The 22,543-nt window shown below is 37.4% G+C and overlaps 1 protein-coding gene across 1 annotated transcript in view; it reads left to right on the top strand.

Moving 5' to 3' along the window:
* Positions 1-22,543, top strand: part of GALK2 (galactokinase 2) — a 124,375-nt gene that overhangs the window by 75,269 nt on the left and 26,563 nt on the right. Inside the window, exons 6-7 of the mRNA XM_075207964.1 lie at positions 11,627-11,725; positions 13,265-13,417. Of these exons, the coding sequence (XP_075064065.1) occupies positions 11,627-11,725; positions 13,265-13,417 (252 nt within the window). The remainder of the gene's footprint in view (positions 1-11,626; positions 11,726-13,264; positions 13,418-22,543) is intronic.

The following is a 22,543-nucleotide window of genomic DNA, read 5'->3' as shown; positions in this document are numbered from 1 at the left end:
TATAACTGGGTATTGATTTTTAGCTGTTGCTGTTTAGAAACGCTTGCATTGCTAACCCTCCTACGATTTGCTGCCTTCTCTTAGAGAGGTGAGGACAAGTGAGGTAGACATGTTTAGGTCATTTAAATGCATCACATTGCTGATAGAAGCCCATTTTATATTGATTGATATATCAAGTGTGGTTTAAAAAATGTACTATGGAACTGTGTTTTGTTTTTACTTTTGTTTTGTTTTTTTAATTTTTCTGTATTGAAAAAATTGAATAAAAATATTTGATTAAAAACAAAAAATGTCAACATTGTAACTGTTGTAATGTCAACAGTCACAATGTGACCTAATGCTGATACTATCACCGGCAATAAAGTACAGTAGACAAGAGCAATACGTACCCCCTCCCCTCAAACAACTAAAGACGCCGCCGGCAATACAGCCATGGTATGCTGGTGCTTGTACTACTACTAGCTCCAGCATGCCCAAACAGTTAATGACAGCCTGTGCAAGCTGGAAAAGCCTAGTGCTTGCATTAGTAAAATCAAAGGGATGTTTGGGGGGGTTAGGGGAATATGCATTTTTTTTATTATTTTACGTTAAGTTCCGTTGTATTTTATATTTTAAATTGTATTGTCGACAGTATCGATGGCGGCGTCTAGTTCAGTTTTATTTATTAAAGCCACTGTCCTCACCAACATTTTGACATGAGTGACCAAGTGGATGCACAGGTGTAGTGTGGAGCCATGGTGTCAGGAGCAAGCACATGCCCCCTAGTCAGTTCGGCCCCTTACAACTGTTCTCCTCCTGTACCCTGTCCCTGACTCTGAGCATTCTGATGATCTGATTAGTTATAGGTTGTTCTGTCCCAGCTCATTTTAAAACTGAGGATCTCTTGAATAAGTGCAAGATAAAGAACGAATATAGTAATGAGGGCAGGCCGATAGTCAAATGCATCTTAAAAATCTATGCTTAGCTCATATATACTTAGACCTGATTTAGAGGAAGCTGTAATTTTGCAGTTCAAACATAGGACTGAAATTACAGAAGCAAATATGTGTGTTTTGGAATACTGTGTAAACGTTAAGATGTGCTCTAAGAGATTTTTGAAACATCAGTAAAGATACAGCAACCATCATCAAATTGATGATGATAACCATTTGTGTTTTTGAATTTGTTTTTTGAAATTCGTTTTGTTTTTGATGAAATAAAAAAGATGAACTTGAGCTTATAAGTGCAAGTTACGTTTAACTTAATATTCCTTTTATTACAAATGCTCAGTCAAACAAAGCAAAATTTTTTGGCTGCCCTTAAAGTGTTTTAAAAATAAAGGGTCTTACACAGGTCACAAGCTAATGACTGCTTGCTCTTTCAATTGACATTTTGTAGTGAATGCTTCTGTAAGATTATTGCCTTTTACTGATAATAGGGATGCTACAGAGATGGTTGCAAAACAAGAGTAAATTACTCTTTAAAAAAATAGTACGGAAAACAAGTGTATCTGAGGCACATGCGCTTGGTGTAAGATAAATCATCATCAGCGCGTATTTGCACCTGCCCTATAGCAGGACCAAAAGATACACCTCCTTACAGGCGTATGCATGTGCTTCTGTAGGTCTGCATTAGCCATCCCCTCCCCGTCATCAAGGCACATATTCTGAGCTCAACCCACGTTCAGTATTATATGCACGTATTTAGACTTTGCGTACTCCCGAATTCATCAAGGCACGGATCTCGATACGTGTGCTTTTGAAACCGAGGACAGGTCTGCTGTGCTCTACTGCACAAGACAAGATATGTCCATACCTATGTGTATTATAGATTTGCAAAATAAATTATTGAATTGATGTCATCTGTTAATAATAAAGACATTAATAATAAAACAGTTACAAAAATTTAAGTATTTTTCCCCCCATGAAAATACATTTATTAGGCTGTTGTTAATGTCTGGTGAAAATAAAATACATTTTTACAGTTTCTTGTGATTGCAAACACATGTTATAGCATACATATGAGACTGTCATCACTACTGCTCAGGACTTAAACTAGCCCCGTAAGGTAGAGCAAGAGATACAGCTCAAAATCAGCAAATAAATTAATCAGGCCCGTATACCTTTATGACAGCCGACTTTGTAACTGTGTGGACCTTTTGACTGTAGACATTTTGGTGTAGACATATTCATTTTTGACTTTTCAACTACTTCCGATTTGCATAGGTACTTCTGGTGATATTGGTTGACCAGAACAATTTCCTAAGTAAGCATTGAAAATCATGATCACACAGCCAGCCATTATGTCAAAACTGTAGTTTTCGTTTTATTTGATATAGCCAAGAAGGCAGGTAGAAAATTTTAGGCTATTAAATAACCATGGGGGTCTAAATAGTAAGAAAAATAGTCCCCTAAACAGTGTTTTAGGGAATTTCCTAATATATGGGAAACTATTTACAAGTTTGCATATAAAATGTTACAGGAGATTATAAACATGGCTTCTTTAAAGGATAAATGGTTGTACAGTTACAAAATGCAATATCTATAATATAAATGTCTAGTGGCGTGTGTTAGTCTGTCTGTGTGTGTGGAAAAAATAAAACCAAGCTGCAGCGCCACCTGCTGGGCGGAGTTATACACTGACCTACTAAATTCTTAGTGTGTGTGGAAAAAAAAATTCAGAAAGGGCTGAAATTTGGTATACTAAGATGTTTTTAATTTGTTAATTTAATTTGTTAATTGTTAAAAGTGTTTATAAAGATTTAAAAAAAAAATATATATATTTATTGAAGGAGAAGTGACAGTTGGGAGTGGTTGGTGGTTGCCGGGGGTGACAGTGGGGAGTGGTTGGTGGTTGAGGCCTGGGCTAAGGCCCAAATGCATGACAAGAACCTTTTCAACACCTTAAGTAGCTTGATTTGACTAGAATGCATGAGTATCATGCACGGGTTAACTTGTACTATATATATGTACTATGTATTGGTTATATATCATTTTACTGTATGTCTGCAATATGTGGAATCTGTACTGACAGACATTTTTAACCCTTCTTTTTTTTTTTTTTCTTGTTGTGTACCTGGAAAACGTATTCACGGCTCATTAGTAAAATCTCTACAAATTTTTTTAAGCACAAAAAAAAGAGATTTATTTTCTGTAAATATCTCTTGCGATCAAAGGTTGTCCCTGAGCTGCACATGTGATACTTTTTTCCACAATGCAGATGACTGATTACCCAGAACTCAGGAGAATACATACTTCTTAGCACATGAAAGTGGGCTTAGTCTTAGAAGTTATTTATATTCCCAATTACACCATCTATTTGTATATTTCCAAAGCATATACATATATATGAAAGGTATTATGGATGTTGTAATCCAATGTCTGTTGCTGGACTCCCACGTTTGTAATGTTATGGTAAACAAGAGTGTTAGAACGTATGGGTTGTTTTGGTCTATAATATAATTTTCCAATGTTGCTGATTCTACCTGCAAGTGCTTCTTCTATGTGTATTTTTTATTTTTACATTCACCCCCCCCCCACCCAACCACAACAAATGCCAATTTATAAGAACTTTAAACACTGCAAATTCTAGACTGTACCTTTTCTTGGCCTCTTACCTAAAATTCTAATTTCTTGACTTGTGTTTTGATGTAAATTCCTCTGGCACTGCATGCTAGTTATTTACAGTGTGTATACAATTAAACATGCACATATAACGCACGTAAGCCTAGGAATTATGTTAAGGTCCAACACTGAATTTTTTGGTATTATGTTTTTCACAGTGACAAGCATGGTAGTGAATGATGTACAAAATAGTATGTATCTTCATGTTGTGGTATATTTAAAATAAGGTAATGGCTAGGAGATGTTTGACTTAATGTTCTAATGTAGTATTGCAGCTCATTTTGCCAACATAATTTGTTGAGTTAACATATAAAAAACATTGAGCTACAGTAAACAAATAATAACAACTTGTGAGTCCATGATCAATGGTTTTCGACATTTGTGGTTTTGTGTTTTAATTGTATGCTTTTTAGCAACTTAAATTTTGAACCAATGCTCTTAAAACTTTACTTGGGGACATCACATTAAGAAGTTAGATTAGATTTATACTTTAACATCATATAACACTGACATGATAATATTTTAAATGATCCCAAGTCTTAACTGAGTCTCAGGGGGTAAATTTACTAATTTAAATTTTAGAAATGCGCACAGGGACAGATTACAGTAGATATGATCTTGCTCAAGCAGCTGATGTACAGTTTACAAGGTGATCCAAATCTTGTGGATAATAGTAGCTATATAAAGGGTGGTGTACCAGCGCTAATGGCAATATTATGTATATGAGTGAAATAAGGGGCTTGATTATACTAGTGCCCTTTGGACTTGGTTACTTGTTAGTTGTGGCAGTAGTAATAAGTGATTCAATGTTTGTAATGCAAAAACAGTTTACATAAAAAACTGTTTTTGCTTTTTCATATAAACTATTTTTGCATTACAAACATTGAAGCAGTTATTACTACTGCCACTCCTAACAGGTAACCAAGTCCAAGAGGTAAATTTACTAAAGCTTTTAAAAAGTAAAATTGGAGGTGTTGCCCAACCAATTCTAGCTATGAACATTCTAGAACACTTATATTCAACCTGACACACACACTAACCTTCAATAGGCCAGCACATTACCCTTAGTCTCAGCAATAGGTTAAGATCATATATTTAATCAAAGAGACACCTAACTGTAATAACATATCAGTCATTTTTAACAAGTGTTGCATGCTATGACAAACCAAACTGACGATAGAGCAGGAAGAAGCTGGGGGCCAAAGATGAAGGCTACAGGGTCTGCCTCTTGCCCATCACTGTACTAGAACATTTTAGCTAGAATTTGATTGGTTGCTATGGGCAGCACCTGCAATGTTCCATTTTAGAAGTTTTAGTAAAGCTATATGTTAATAGCATAATTTACCACTGTAAATCTGAACAAAAAAAACATTGAACTAATGACTATATTTGATCTGTTGCAAGCTCCAATTACCTTGTTTGAGGTCATCTGCAGCATTGGGACATTGGGTCAAAAAAAATACAAACTTAAAATATACTCTGCTACTTCTCTCAATACTGGATATCTGTATTATACAACCTTTCAATAGTAAAACCTTGCAGTCCAATCTCAACAGCTTTGAAAGTAAGCTGGTGCCCAGCTGGCTAATCATTACAATCATTTATAGCCAGGACACTTATGAGTAAAATTTTTATTTAAAATAACTAAAATGTATTTAATGTATGAAATTATTTTAAATGAGATGCTTGGATTTACTCCTAGTTGTATCAAAACCCAACTGCAGAATTTGATATCAAGGTCTATACTGACAATTCATGGGTTGTCAAGCAGTTTATACCATACTTATCAACTTTATCTAACTCCAAGAGGATAGGTCCAGTGACTATGGTGGGTGTACGGGGGACTTAACAAAGCGATTCATGTCATTTTGGCCCCGGCCCACACATGTGCTTAGCCGTGATCGCATCATTACGGGGCAGGGCAAAAATTACGCAATTCGTAAATCGTATCATTCAGGTCACCCCTGGCTTGCCTGCTGTCTCTGAAGTTTGGGAGAACTACCAGAAATTCGTAGTCCGACATTTAAGACAGTAGGTATGTATGATTTATTCGGTGAAACATACATTGGTGCAAAGCTACACAGAGTGTTCTTGACATTGAACTTAGAAGGATTTTGAGCATAAGGATTTTAATTTCACGGTGAAAGCATTTAACATATTACATGTCAAAGTCTTATGAAATTACCCCTCAAAATTCCGTTTTGGCAGACAAAAAGGAAATGGGCAGTTAATTTTCAAACACAGAATTGGTAAAATAAAGGTGACACTGAATGAACTGATAGGGGTAGTCTGGGCAGATCGGACAAATGGCTGTTTTTCATTTCATCTTCCCTGGGCTGTGTAATATTATTGCACAGCTAAAAACCGGTAAAATTTTATATTTTTTATGTGGTTTTTTTTTTGTTTTTTAATGCTGTTTATAGTCTATTTTGTATTTTTTTTAATCTTCGTCTTATTGGAAGACAATACAGAGCATACATTTTATATATATATATATATATATATATATATATATATATATATATATATATATATATATTGTGGCAAGAGCCCGCTACTGCAGAAGCACACGCGAACAACTTCTTCCTTTTTATGGTGCTTTATTGTCAGGATAGTAAATGTTTTGACACCGTATACTTGCACAGCAATCATGGAGACCCTAAACACTAGCTATACATAGTCCAGCTCTCTCTCAGGACCAGCCAGCTTACCCAGCGTTGGTCTCCGTGCACAAATGATATAAACAAGCTTTTATACCTGAAACTCCTCCCCCAGCCTTAGCTTGATGGACAGGTGACACACCCACCTTCTCTTTAAAAGGAAACGCCTATCACTGGCTCTGTAATTCTAACAGACACACCCTGTCTGTTTGCTGAGAGGAAGGATTTCAAGTCATGTAAGTTAAACCAAACTTAAACTATTGCTTTTCATACATAGGTCTTTACATTCAATCTAGGTGCATTACTGCACAAATGTTTTACTCTACTTTCCTGCTTTCTCTGCATATTGCCAGCTAAATGCCTCCTTTTGTTACAATATGTGTGTGTGTGTGTATATATGTGTATATATATATATATATGTGTATATATATATATATATATATATATATATATATATATAATATACACTGATCAGCCACAACATTAAAAACCATATACCTAATATTGTGTAGGCCCTCCTCATATCACCAAATCGTTTTTGATCCGCTAAGGCATCATTATCATCATCTATTAATATAGCGCCACTAATTCCGCAGCGCTGTACAGAGAACTCACATCAGTCCCTGCCCCATTGGAGCTTACAGTATATAATCCTTAACACACACACACACGTACGTCAATTTGATAGCAGCCAATTAACTTACCAGTATGTTTTTGGAGTGTGGGGGGAAACCAGAGTATTCGGAGGAAACCCACGAAAACACATGCAAAAACATACAAACTCCACACAGATAAGGCCATGTTCGTGAATTGAACTAATGACCCCAGTGCTGTGAGGCAGAAGTGCTAATTGCTAAGCCTCCATGCTGCCAACATGGACTCCACAACACCTCTAAAGATGTCCTGGGATATCTGGCACCAAGGCGTTAGCAGCAAATCCTTTAAGTCCTGTAATTTGAGAGATGGGCCTCCATGGCTCAGACTGAAGGGGTGTACTTGGTCTGCAACAATGTTTAGGTAGGTGGTACGTGTCAAAGTAACATCCACACGAATGCAGGGAACCCAAGGTTTTCCAGCAGAGCATTGCCCAGAGCATCACAGTGCCTCTGCCGGCTTGCCTTCTTCCCATAATGCATCTTGGTGCCATCACTTCTCCCAAGTAAACGACGCACACACACTCAGCCATCCACATGATGTGAAAGAAAATGTGATTAATCAGACCAGGCCACCTTCTTCCACTGCTCCATGGTCCAGTTCTGGTGCTTATTTGCCCATTGCAGGCGCTTTAGGTCAGTAGACAGGGGTCAGCATGGGCACTCTGACCAGTCTGTGGCTACCAAACCTCATATGCAGCAAGCTACGATGCACTTTGTGTTCTGACACCTTTCTGTCATAGCTAGCATTAGCTTTTCTGCAATTTGTGCTACAGTAGCTTTTCTGTGGGATTTAACCAGATGGGCTAGCCTTCGCTCCCCACTTGCATCAGTGAGCCTTGGGTTCCCATGACCCTGTCAACGGTTCACTGGTTGTCCTTCCTCAGACCACTTTTTTTTGGTAGGTTCTGACAACTGCATACTCAGAACACCCCACAAGACCTGCTATTTTGGAGATGCTCTAGTCACCACAGTTTGGCCCTTGTCAAAGTCGCTCAGATCCCTATGCATGCACATTTTTCCTGCTTCCAATACATCAATATCAAGAACTGTTTCACTTTCTGCCAAACATATCCCACCCTTTGACAGGTGCCATTGTAACAAGATAATCAATATCATTCACTTCACTTGTCAGTGGTTTTAATATAGTGGCTGATCAGTGTGTGTGTGTGTGTGTGTGTGTGTATGTATGTATATGTGTGTGTGTATATATCTAATATATATAATCCTAGCGGCGTGTGTGTGTGTATGTGTGTGTGTATATGTATGTATATGTGTGTGTGTATATATGTATATATCTAATATATATAAGCCTAGCGGCGCGTGTGTGTATGTATATGTGTGTGTGTGTATATATGTATATATCTAATATATATAAGCCTAGCGGCGTGTGTTAGTGTGTGTGTGTGTGTGTGTGTGTGTGTAAAAAACTATTTTCTCAGAAAGGGCTCATCCAATTGACCTGAAATTTGGTATACTGACATTATTTGACCAAAAATTTATAATAGTGAAGTCAGTTAACTTCCATCATCCCCCCTTGCCCCCCCGTGGGAGGGGTAGTAAAGGCTAAGTTTACGAGTTGAGGGCTCAAACTCTTGACCGTGTGGGTATTTATTTACCAGAGCCTGTGTTTGGTCATGGACAATTGTATGTCACATTTTCACGAGTACGGAGAAGCAGTGATGTGAAAGTGCAGGTTATGAATACTGCCCTTCAAGGAAGACTGATTGAGCACAGCGATAAGGTGTTTAGCAGTTGTGTATCGAGAGGTTTTAGAACAGTAAGACGATGGAGATTAAGGATATGGCGATGAAGATGAAGAATGAGGTGATGGAGAAGAATGATGAGGTGGTGACATGTGGACAAAACCATGTTAAAAAAGGGCGCTTACGTCGGGAAGTAACGCTCTTCCCCAGAGGAGGCCTGGCCTAGCCCCAAATGCATGACAATAACCTTTTTAACACCTTAAGTAGCTTGATTTGACTAGAATGCATGAGTATCATGCACGGGCTAACTTGTGTGTGTGTGTGTATATATATATATATATATATATAATATAATATACACACATGTATGTATATGTGTCTGTATGTATGTGTATGTGTATATGTATGTATATAATACACACACTCTGTCAGCCAACTGCATCTGTGGGAAACGGACACTTTTAAGCCATCAAAGTTAAATTGACTCTCTACTATTATTTTGGCACATGTATTCTCCACCTGTTTATCTTTAAACTAGGTGCACTGCTGCACAAATGTTTAACTATTAAATACCTCCCTTTCTCTCTCTCTTTCAAACATTTTTTAAGGACCTAAAATACATCCAGATATGACAGGACCCAAAGTCATACATTATACTAATTATTTTGAAATCGTTTTTGTGAATATACATTACATTTCTTTTTTGACTAGGGATATTAGATGTCTGTCCATAATTGGCACTTTATAGATAACAGAGCTTGTACTGTTTTGTAATTAATATCTTTCAGCACAACAACATGGCTGAATGCCTGCCCCTCCTATACACAACACTGTATGGTAACCACGTTAACCAGCTGATTTATTTTTTTTACCTAAAAGACTGTAGAGACCACATATCTTGTCAGACAATATATTATTGCACAATGGATTTAGAATCCAAGATTCTATTTCTTTGGCAAAAGAGAATGTAATTATTAGCTTTTGTGTCAGGCTATGTGCTTAATTGTAGCTGCTTCTTGCACATCAGTTGGCTTGGAAACTGGGCAGAAACCACAAAGTGTGGGTGGAGGTTCCGGACTAAATGTCCTTTTCACTCTCTCTTTCCTAATTTGTTAAAGAGACTCTAATCGACTATTTTCCCTTTGCATTTGTCTAATGTAAACCTTAAACTAATCAGTTAATATGTAAAAATAAAAAAATAAAATAAATATTCTCTCTCAAATAGTTTGAGATGGGACACAATAACTTGGGGGAAAGACCTAATGGGAGGTTATGTGTGTGGCATCATCAGTAGAGCAAGATGAGAATTCAAGACTTCTCCCTAACTGCCCCCCTGCACTGGAATGACCTCCCACGCTCCATCCGTTTGTCCCCCAACCTGTGCTCCTTCAAACGGGCACTCAAAACTCATCTCTTCCGCATAGCCTACCAGCTTTCCACCTAACCCTCTTTCTATGGTCTCTTTCCTCTCTTCGCTCCTCCTCAGTAGAGGGGAGCGCTTGCTCCCCTCCTCCGACACCCTCTGTGACTTTCGTCTGTCTCCCCTCCTCTTAGGATGTAAGCTCGTATGAGCAGGGCCCTTCTCCCTCCTGTCTCTCTGCCTTCTCTTCTGCTCCAACCTCCATATATTTGTTTTGCCTGGAGCCTCTGAAGTCTTGGTACTACTCGTTTATTGTTTTGTACTGTTATTCCCTGTACTGTCAATTGTTTGTATGGTGTACGGCGCTGCGGAAACCTTGTGGCGCCTTATAAATAAATTATAATAATAATAATAATGAGGGTGTGGCAAGGCTTAAAATTGAACAATTGACCTATTGCAAAATATGAGCAGACAAAGTGTTTACAGGCACAATTCCCTACTTGCACTGAGGGACATTAAATGACGTCTAGTACTGTGCTAGGGAAACTTGCAAAAAGAAAAAAAACATTTTTGAGGGTACAGTCTCTTCATACTAGTAGTATAAATGGACACTTGAGTACAGTAGTATGTATTATTTGCATAAATGTGCTTTGAACTATTTACTGCCAGTTTTATGTGACTTGAGTTTCTGTGTTGAAACCGTTATTCAGGGCTGGGGAGATACACATAATCTTTTTAGGTGCAATAGAAGCATCACTGTTGCATGTTCTGATACATTACAGTCAAAATACAGGCTTCCACTGTGATAAACCATATTGCCTCTACCTCCTCTCTGATTTAAATATGCAGCAAATGCAAACACTACATTTGCAGCTCATGAGGAACACTACATGCATCAATATTTTCAGGTATTTTACAGTGGACCTCCTGTAGCAGATGTGAACCTGTAAATGGCTCAAAGTCATTTCTCTGTTTTATCTACTTGAGGTTATTTTGGATTGTCTGAGAAGCCTTCTTGTAAACTTAGCGTGACCCCTTTGTAGGTCACAATTGACCAAATGTAATAGCTTAACTTTGTGCTTTTATATAGTTAAGCCACAACACTATGTATGACCCCCAAAATCTGTTTACTAGTTACTAGCTTAGGTGGCAGCATAAGAGGAGCAAAATCAGATTGCTGATTACTAGGGATGCAGTAAACCACATACCCATATAAAAGGGTTCTACCAAGTTCCTTTTACATAAGGTATGCTGGATACCAATCCCTAAATTGCATATTAAAGCAAGTCGGACCAAAATTACAATATATTATTTGTAATTTTACATTGTTGGAATCGATAACTATATGTTGTCCCCACTAAATAACTATGTATTATCCACAATAAAACTGCTAAGAAGTCAGGATTTGTGTTTAGTTGGCCAAATCCAAAAAGTATTTTTACCAAACTCATTGCTTAATTCTGGATTTGTGCATTCTCACTGATCACACAGCCCAGTAATCTGTGACACAGGCCTGATTGATACTTCATCTGCTGTGACTCCTCATCTTATTTCCTGGTTTATATGGCTGCCTGACATTTGACTAATTTTCACAAAATAGTGCATAATCTTTAGATGTTCTTATACTATACTTTTTGAATTTCAGGCAGAAGTCGCAGAAACCTGTGCAAAATCTGAGCGTTATATTGGCACAGAAGGTGGTGGGATGGACCAGTCCATCTCATTCCTGGCAGAGGAAGGAACTGTAAGTAACTTAGGAAATTAAGCAATAACATAAACATTCAGTATTTATACAGATATTTATAGGAGTTTATGCTTATAGTAACAGCATTTCTGCATTGTAATGGAATTCATATATTTTAATCTATGTTTGTGCAGAGATTATACCTGGTGATGAAAGGGTGGTGTTATAAGAAAAAGAGCTCTACACTACTTTTTCCTCCTAACTTCCTTCTCTGTCATTTAGCAATGTTCTTGTCTAAATCATTAGGTAAGTTGTTTGTTTGTACCCAGGTATATGACACAAAGCTGGTCCCTGGATAAAGTTGTATCCCATGCAGAGAGCACAGGCAAGCTATGTTTTATACCAGGTCAATGAGATTAATCACCTCTGCAGATGATGTAAAACATGACTGAAAAGAACAGAAGAAAGCTATGAATAGAAGAGAAATATATGTAATTAGTAAACATTGACAGCATTTCCAAACCAATAAACAAAAAGTAACCTGAAGGTGTAAAACCCTGTTAATGGCGATAGGTTTAGTAGATGTTATGTAGTTCTTTATGTCTTTATCCATTGGTTTGGCAATGTGTATGTATTAACCATAAGTCACGTTCACTAATTGGTGTTCTCAGAAACACTGTGGTTTAGTTTATCCAAATTACAACTGTGGTGTCTAGATGGAACACATTTATCTTCCATTTAAAATTGGTCTATGTATGTATACCAACAGCATGGAAAACAATCCATGTGCTGCATATAGCTGGCCACACAGTACTAGAAAATTTTCACTTACTGGGATTTGCAAATTGTTTTTGGAACTATAAAAAAACATTGTCTAATGTAACATGATCTCAATACTAGCATATTTAATATATATATTGTTAATTCAGACTTGCCAACAAATCTCAAATCATACTGGAGATTCCTATACATATTGTGAGGTCCCTATTTCTGAACAAAATACAGAATATTTTATGAAAGTTGCAGTTATGATCAATGTAATATTGATGACATATGTAACAAAATTAAAAAGGCAGTAGCAAAAAATATTTGTGTGTATTTACAAAACTCAAATTTTGTATAACTGTATGGCCCGTTGAAGACATTAACTCAACAGTGTTCCCAATATCATGTCATCAAGTAAGACACGACAGGTGTTTTTTGTTTTTTTCTGGCAAAATATTAAGCTAGGTAATGTTTAAAAGTAAAGGCTTCAAGCATCTTTTTCTTTTTTTAATCTATAATTCTTTCTGCTAAAAATGTGTTGGAAGGTGGTAGATTGCACAATTTTCATTTCTAATAATTGCTCATATACATATACATATTTGTATTCCAGGGCATGTGCATTCTTCTTTGGTATGTCTTAGGCTGTGTATAGCGCACGATTGCAGACATGGTTGTCATAAGGCCATGGTGTTTTGGCCAGTATAGTTAGATTTATTTAATATTTTTGTTCCTTGTAATATAAAGTTATTATATTATATGAAGCGGGGATTGGAATATTTTGTCATAGTTTAGATGTAGCTATTGTGTATTTTTATTTTCTCATTGTTTCAATAGGCCAAGTTGATAGAATTCAGCCCTCTGAGAGCGACCAATGTGAAACTCCCCACTGGAGCCGTTTTCGTCATTGCTAGTAGCTGCGTTGAAATGAACAAAGCCGCAACAGCTCATTTCAACATAAGAGTTGTGGAGTGTCGCCTTGCCACCAAGGTACAGTATCTAGCTGATAGAAAACTTGTGAATTCATAGAGACGGCAGTGCTGTAAATCAGTGTTTATTAAAATGTAAGGCGGACCTTATTGGTAAATTAGGTCATCCATTTGCTCAAATTACTCGTTTAGATAGACATACACAAATTGGATGGCAAAAAGATGCCAAAGATTATCACAAAAAAAAATGGAGCAAAGGTGTGAGAGAGATGCAGTGATCTAAAGAAAAATACATTAATAAAGGAGAAAATATATGTTTTATATATACATTTTTACAGCTCAAGGGGTTGTCCTTGGACACCTGGGAAGTCTGTTATATTGCTCTTTTAATTAATGATCCTGGAATCACATGGTCAGTAAATCCTATGATGAAGCTGGTAGAGTATACATGCAATGGACTAACATTTTTCAAATTGAAAATCCTGCCTATATTGTTCTGTTGGTTAGATACACTCTTCAGCATATTGTATTTTATGATAGCTGCAGGTGAAGAATCTTTATTCTTCAGAAGGTGGGATCACATGCAGTCTTTTACACATGTCCAGTTCCCACTGAGCATCATCTACCAGTTGTCATTGGTGAAATTCCAAAATACCTGAGTATGCACTAAGGATTTCATAAGCTCTGGTAGCAGTAGGTGATATGGCGGTCAGGGACAGGTATTTGCAGTGGGCTGTATGCGATCCCTCCCTCAGAAGACACATTACAGGTTTTTTTTAAGACTGTGTATATATCTTAAAAGAAAAAAAGTTAAAAATAGATTTTCAATTGCATAATTGACCGTTTGGGTTTCGTAAGTCTTATTTAAGTGGGGGGTGGGGTGATGGTCATGCCTTTATGCTGACATTATGGAACACAGCAAAATAAGCTAGATAGGGATGCTCTATTATGTGATAGTGCGTTTGTATGTTTTTTTTCTCCTTAAGAGTTGGTGCATTAACTTTAATCTTAACTGTTACGAGACACAGTAAATACATTTTATGTTATTGTTTAAAACAAGTGTGAGACAGGAAACTAAAATGTATATGGCAAACAAACAATGTTTCCAAGAACTGTCACAGATGGGTAATTGGTCTGCATAAACACATTATATTATATTTTGGAGATCATTTGAGATAAATTATGTCTTTTGTTTTATACATGTTGCTGTGTTGCACATGCATCATGTTTATGCACTGGACAACAAAGAGTTTGGAAAGTGTTACATAGCATTGAGGCTTTTAGTCGTTATGCATTTATTTGCTTCATATGCTGCCAGAGAAAGAGACACATTTTCCTTTTCCTCAAAACTACTTGAATAAGGAACAAATCATTGTGTCATGAATGTCTTTGTGTTTCTTCTGCAATAAACACATTTCTCATTTAATACATCACTCTTTCACGAAGACCATTATTATTTGTTCACAGGTCATTAAAGATGTATACCCTATCACCTGTAAGGTTTACATTCAGTTCAAAAGGCAAGCAAAGATTAATATACAAATATGTATACACAAGTCTAAATAAAACTTTAAGGAACCTCAGGCAAAATCTTTTGGGCCTTTTCTTCCCAACAACCTTTTCCTTTATACAGTACTGTACTATACATTCAATGCCACTGTCTGTTATACATAATGAAACACACCTTAGAGGCGTTAATGTGCTTCAAACTATTAAACTCTTCCTTTTGTAAAAGGCTCAAACTTATTTGGGAACAAGTACTTGCATGGGATCTCTAGTGGCCCCAATGTAGGTTTGCTTTTATTTATCACATTGCTCATGTTGGTCTGACAGATATACCGGATGCCACCAGGAAGTCCTTGTAGTTGTATATTGTGGTAGGCTAAATAGATCATGTTGTTTCAAATTAAATTAACGGTACCAGCTAAAGTGCCCTTTACAAAAATGTAGTAGTAATCTCTACTCGCTATTTACAAGTGTTTGGTTTAAATTAGGAACCTATAACTGTTCAGAAATAGAGACCACAGGCTCATTAGCGTATTTGAGAAGAGTTGAGCAATAGAAACAGAACTCGTATTGCAGTATAGATGATTGAAATAATGCTATGTAGTACTGATGCTTGGTGCCACAAATATTTCTTTCACCGTTTTGATGTTGCATGTTATGGCCCACTTGCCAAAACAATGGTTTTGCACTAAAAAATTAAAAGAAAATGCATGGGTCAATTATAAGGATTATAAGGATATTTAAAATAAAATTCACCCAAAAAAATGGACAATGGATTGAACACCTATTTTCTGCTTTCTCAAACAAATTATCAATAGCTAATATTTTCCTTCATTCTCAGTCAGGTTTATATTACAGATGACGAGTGCACATTAGTCCCACATAACTGCAAATTTGAGGCACTGACAAGGCTGTAATATAACTTTATTTAAAGGAAAACTATTTTAGGGTATGTGATTTGATGTGTGTGAAATATTTATATTATTGTTGGTGAATAATTCAATTCAATTTCAGTTGAAAAAAAGTTCAGTAGTTTTGATTGCATATTTATGTTTAATATTCATGCGAATACAAAATATCACCAGGAGAAAAACTGCATTATTTGTCTATTGGTAAAAGTTATTTAGATGGTTGAAAGGTTTAATTTAATAAGAGAAACTAAGGTGATTATCTTGGATATGTCAACTGGTATTGGGTTTTCAATTTGTTTGTTTTTTCCAACAGAGTTTATAAGAATAGTTTACAACACTCCACAAGGTTTCTGTTTTATAGGCAGTATGACATGTGTATATATATTGGCTTTACAGCAGCTCTGTAACTTCCTTTTTATCGCTTTATAAATAGAAAACCACTTGGATGATACATATGTGTAACGCCTTTTGGTAAGAGAGAATTTACTCCAAAATAACATGTCTGTCATGGTCAGGTTTTTTTGTCAGTAATAATCATTTTCAAATAATTTAATATTCTTTTCCTAAACTTTCCTTTTCCTTGCGCATTTATTTTTGTTTCTGCTAAAATAAAAGGAATTGCATAATTGGGTTTTGCAAACACAAGATGTTTGATGTCTCAAGATTTCCCTCAAACTTTATGCCTGACATCTTCACGATGACTAATCACTGGCTGTGCCCAGCTTTTATCACAATAAAATTATAGCTCAATTAATATTGCATGAAAGCCGAAGAAAACAATAGAGAAAATAGTGCTCTAAAGTCATTATTAAATCATTAATCATTAACATTTCATAGAGATAATAAAAACCATGGCATTTAAATAATGTAAACATATGATCCTTAAGAAACAAAAACAGTTTGAGAAACTACGACCAGTCACTTGTCGAGCACATGTGTCTTTGAGGAGAGTTTTAATGTTGTCTGATGTTCTGTCCTCAAGATGTTTGCACTAAACACTATAATAATGATACCACCATGTGTTTGCTAACATGGGTTCAAGATGGTTAGAGATGTCTTACTGGTTATAGACTAAGGCTCAATTATTACAAAATGTATTTTGTGCCCTTTGGTAATTAAGAAAATGTTTACATATGCAATAAGTTAATAAAAATATGTCTACTTTAAATCTTCAGCCCAAGCTCTTGTTTGCAATTGGTAGAAATAGTGTATATATACGATTTTTTTCATGTATTTTCGACTTTTATCTAAACTACCTTCCTGTTACTTATTTTGAAAATGTGTTGCTTTATGGACTGCATAAGATTCTCTCAATGGTGGCAATAGTTTTCTCCGTATAAACATTTTCTAGCTGTAACTCAAATTGAATGGGCATCGGTTTAAAAAAACACGTCCGGCTTTAGAATCTCCGTTGAATTTAGGAGAATTTGGGATCCGAAGCTGAGAAGTTGACGGTGCAGATGCTACCAGACATTGTGCAGGAGAAGAAGGAGGAGAAGATGGCGTAGCTGCTTGTGAGAATAGAATATTCTGAAGAGTATCTAGTCGAGTAGAAAGACCCTATAGCAATTGTAGTAGCTAGGCCTGATTCTTCTCTTGTTCCTCCACCTGAGCATCAAGATGTTCCAAAAGCTCCGTGGCTGTGGGGTTAGCGGATCCGTCCATCAAAGTAGGGGTCAGATCACACTGTTACGTCTCACAGGAGATTTCTATCAGTCAGTGTTAGTACTGGCCTTCCCAAGACGCGGAGCCTAACAAACCCCCAGGTATTTACCAAGAACTGTCGCAAGGCGGGATGGATTTTGCTGCCTAGGCGGCCCTTAGGTTAGCCCACTGACGAAATAGGTGATGGATGGTAGCTAAGAGATCCGGCAGAATCAGGGAGAGCAGTCTCTCTAGCGGAGACGTAGTACAATGAGGCAAAGCAGGATTAGTTAGCTGAAGAGGTACAACACACACAGAAGAATCCTAAGCCGTAATCAGTGAAACACTGGGTCGGTTACACTGAAGAATCACCACACACAGAAGAGTCGCAGGGTCGGATACACTAGAGTTCAGATAGCTGAGTGGTCAGTATGAATAGCCAAGTCTGATACTCAGGAGCACAGGCAGGAGAGTAGTCAGTATGGTTAGCCGGGTTGGATACACAGGAGCACAGGCTGCAGAGTAGTTAATATGGATAGTCGGGTCGGCTACATCGGTAAACAGGCAGCAGAAGATCCAGACACAGAGGTCTAACAAGCCAAAAAGGTAATACACACGGAAACATGAAAAAGCAGCACAGTGTACACAGGGAGAGCCAGACGACAAGTGGTAACTTGTTGTTCTGACACAGGCAGTGTGTCAGAGTGTTCAAGATATAGGAGAATGAAATTCAAATTCCCCGTCCCTCTTTCACATGACTTCAGCCGCACACCCGGACAAGCAGAGTGGCGGCTGAGATCAGGAACAGGAGCGAGGACCAGGTAAGTCTCTTACATATATAAAAAACCTATAGTGTGCTTCACTGTGGTCCCTCCATTTACCCATGTTTCATGGGTTCAAGAGGTCTGCACAGTAAAAGAGAGTTAGTACACAATAGTTTTAAACGTTTATACCCAAAAATAAAACTGCAATGGATGGCGACTAAATAATTCCCATTTCCTGGTCTAATCTGGCTCCCAAGAGATCAAACTTGCCATTACTTAATTTTTTTAACTTAGTTTTTTTTATAGTGTTGCACCAGGGTCATGTGGGAGGCTCATAAAGCCACTTTTAGGGGTCGATTCTTAAGTATTTCTAGTGCAGTCAAAAAATTAGTAGCCAAAGAAATTAGCACTTTAGAGGGACAAATTGCCACACTCTTATCGCAGCATAAAGTGTTTTCCTCTAAATCCCCCCAATCTCAAATTAACAACCCTAGGGCCAAGTAAACAACCTGGTTTCATGTACGGCAGCCAACACTACAGCAGAGATTTTATGACAAAGCCAATAAGGCTGACCACATCTTGCTAGCAGGTTAAGGCAAAAGAGGGCCCTTAATCTGACTGAGAAAATAAAAATGTCTTTATTCAAATCATTGAGGGTGCAGCTTTTGATCCTGCCGATCCTGGGCCAGTATTGTTGTATTGCCTAAACCAGGTCGGGATCCTTCGCTCAAATCAAAGACCTGTAAAAATGTTAGCAAAGAGGTTAAACCTTCTACTCCCTGCTTTGGTTCATCCCAACCAGGTTAATTTGCCCTAGACAAGCCCCTGATAACAAGAGTTGTTAACCTGATTCACTCTATACATGTTCTCAAATGATCCTCGCTGGTCTTGGTGCTAGGTGCTGAGAAGGCATTTGATCGTTTGTCTTGGACCTTCATGTTTAAAATGCTGACATCCATGGTGTTTGCTGGGAAATTTTTAGCTGGCATTTCTGTACTGTATTGTTTCCCCAAACCAACGGTATCGGCTAACCGGATGACCTACTCTTCATTCGTTATCTGCAACGGCTCTCTCCATTGACTTTTGCACTACTAATGGAGCTCTTCCATGCGAAAATGTATCCTAATCATTTGATTGTGGGTATTCGAGTCAGAAAGTCTGAACACAAATTCTTACTATACACCTAATCTCCAGAATCCCATAGCATTTGTGAAGGACCATTACCGATTAGCATTTGTTTTGTATATCAGCAACTATTAGAAATTGTAAATATTAGAATTACGAGATGTCATTCATTTCATTGGTCAATTCTCATGTCAATCAATACTTTATAACACTCTGTTTGGCTTTGAATATCACACGTGATAGATCTACAAACACCTATCCTTTGATTGGTACAGATCATCACATGACCTAACACACCTATAAACCAGCACTATATAAGAGCTGTCATTTGCTCCCCGTATTCAGCCTTGAAAAAGCAGCCCAGCGAAACGCGCGTTGGCGTTTCAGGGCTCCTACATCCATCTCCTGCGTTAGGTTAATCTGGATCTTTATTCCTCTGATCGCTCCCCAGTTACTATAGGCAGGGAACCTATCACATAATCCCGCGATCAGAGGATAATTATTGCCTGACCTCACTATACTTGTGGCAATTGTTTGCTATTTGCAGTGCCAGTTTCTCATTACAATTGAGACAGTTATCCTTAGCGCTCCATATTACTACTTGGCTAAGGATTTTGGCACTACTTATAGATCGTATTTTTGGAGGTCTTTTCTTACATCCAGACCATTTATATGCAGGAGTACACCTGCTTTATTACAGGTTTATTATGACCATAGTGGCACTTTAAACTTATTCAAGTTTTTGTGCATATAGCTGAGTGTTGCTAATTGAGTGTAGGAGCTCTTGCAAACATAGTTTGCATTTTAAACTTGTATTGTATCACTGTATGTTACTAATTGTTCTTTTATTTCGCTCATTTTTCTACCCTTATTTACTGTATACCAATAAAGGTTACATTTTAAATTATCTCTTTGGAGTGCCCCAATTACACCCTTTTTCTCTATTCTATTTGTACAACAAATATGGATCAATTGACCTTCAGGCCTTTATCCATGTTCGAGTCCCTCTGCCTGAGGCAGGCTTTGACAAAATGTCTGGTCTCTACTTTATATGCTGAGCTTAAACCCTTTGGGCCCACCCCGAAGGAAGCTCATGAGAGAGTGTGGGGGGCTGATCTAGGAGAAACTTTAGATGATGAAGATTGGCAAGAAATTGGTGAGAACTCGGTTTCTTGTTAAAACCTTGTGAAAATCAAAGAAAATACATATTATCTTGTAGCGCTGGTTTCATGTGCCCATGAGGCTACATGAAATCACCAGATGCTTCAAGTACCTGCTGGAGAGGATGTTCTTTAGATGGCTCATCCCTCCACATTTGGTGGCTTTGCTCCAGATTTCAGGACTTTTGGAACCAAATCTAGTCCAAAAGACTCTATTATAATTAATCTTACAGTTAGATATCCCTCTCTCTCCCAGATTCTTTCTCCTAGCACTGGGATTTTCATCAGCCACAAGCCATTAAAATAAGCTAATATGACATGTAATCTTTGCTGCAACTTGCCAGTAGGCATCGGATTGGAATCAACCCAATCCCACATCTCTGCAATCAGTCCTTATCCATTTAAACCTAGCCTTCTCATCTATTTGAATGCTGTTAAGTCGCTTTTGTGAGAGTGGCTCTGGGTGGTTAACAATAATAGCTGCCTCTGAGATATCAAATGTGCCTGTTACATACAAAGGAATAAATCAAATGTTTGTGAGATGCATTGAATATTACACATATTAAGGCTGAATAAAAATGCCATACAAGAGGGCAACAGCTTCTCTTAATTCAGACATGACTCAGATGCAGAATGCTCTATTTCTGAGAAATTCAGCTTGTTTGTTTTTGTTTTTTTAAATAAATATTAAAAATTAAAGTTTAAGAGCAATGTTGACAATACAATAATGTACAAATGTAAGTTTACTTGCAGTATATAATCCCAATTGATTTTACTCATAGGTAAATTACTCACCACAATGTTGCAATAGAGTGATGTGGTTTCCTGTGTGGCACATATCTTAGGATGAGTTGATGTCAGATGCAGAAAATGCACTTAAATGAAATAGACCTAACAGGTGGGGTTCATATTCAAGAAGTCCAGGCCAACTTCCTAAAAATGCTATTTTGATTTACTATGCCCAGTTAACATGTAGTCATTTCCATATTATCCAGTAATATTGGAAAGGCTTTTTATTTAGTTTGTTGGTTATTCCTCTGCCTTACATTGATCCTCTCCTCATCCAAAAGGTCATGATCCAGCTGTTAGGATTAAAGTGAATAGCATCTTGTTGTGTGGTACCGGGATGCATAGGTGGGTAATGCACTTCCTCACTTGCACTTTCCTCTGCCTTGGCTAGCTCTCTGGCTTGGGTATAAATGAACTGAGTGTCCCCGCACATACAGGTTTTTTGCAATGTCCCTTTAGGTGTTGGGACACAGGTGCACTGACTTAGGGTGCTGTGCAAACAGATGTCTCAATGATTTGGGTGCCAGACCATCTCTATAAAAATAAACTCTTTATTTACACTCCCCTTCACTCCAGCATGATACTTGAGTTGCAAATAAGACTAAAATATATATGTGCATCTCCTTTCTCACTCCAACACAGTTATCATCCATCCTCTGTGGGAGCCTTATCCCTTGGGCAATAACACATACTTGCTGTGTCCTCACTGCCCCTTCTCCCTGATACCTGGCTGTCATTCTTTCACTGCCACTTCTCCGCAGCTCATACCACTGTTATGTTGCTAAGCAACTGTTCCTGGTGTGTCTCCTCTGGGTCCTAGTGCTGGGCTCACACATTCAGACAATGGGAGGTGTGAATAATGATGCCAGAGAGAGCGTTACACAACACCTTGCCCAGCTTGTGAACAAACACATGGCAATCGTATGTCTCCATCAATGGATCTTGAAATAACTCTCACATCTACAAGTCAACTACAGTATATTTTCAGATGGTCAGGTTTTTACAGTAATAGTAATTTGTTAACTTTTAACATTATTTTATCTTCTGCTCAGACAAACCTGCTCTGAAGACAATATATACTTTATCTATTTTCTCTCAACTATATATAATTTCCCTAAAGAAATTTTCTACATGAAAATTGTTTATGCTTTACTTTACTGGTCAGAATTAACATGAATGTTCTTCACAGGTTGTAAACTGACCCAATAAATAATAAATATTCCTGACTTCTTTAAAATACCCCTGCTAAACAGAAAGAGGGGGAGGTGGAGAACAGATTAATATTTAT

This window comes from Mixophyes fleayi, chromosome 4 (genome assembly GCF_038048845.1).
Source record: "Mixophyes fleayi isolate aMixFle1 chromosome 4, aMixFle1.hap1, whole genome shotgun sequence".
Taxonomy (NCBI): Eukaryota; Metazoa; Chordata; class Amphibia; order Anura; family Limnodynastidae; genus Mixophyes; species Mixophyes fleayi.
This window is presented reverse-complemented; position numbering and strand designations above follow the sequence as displayed.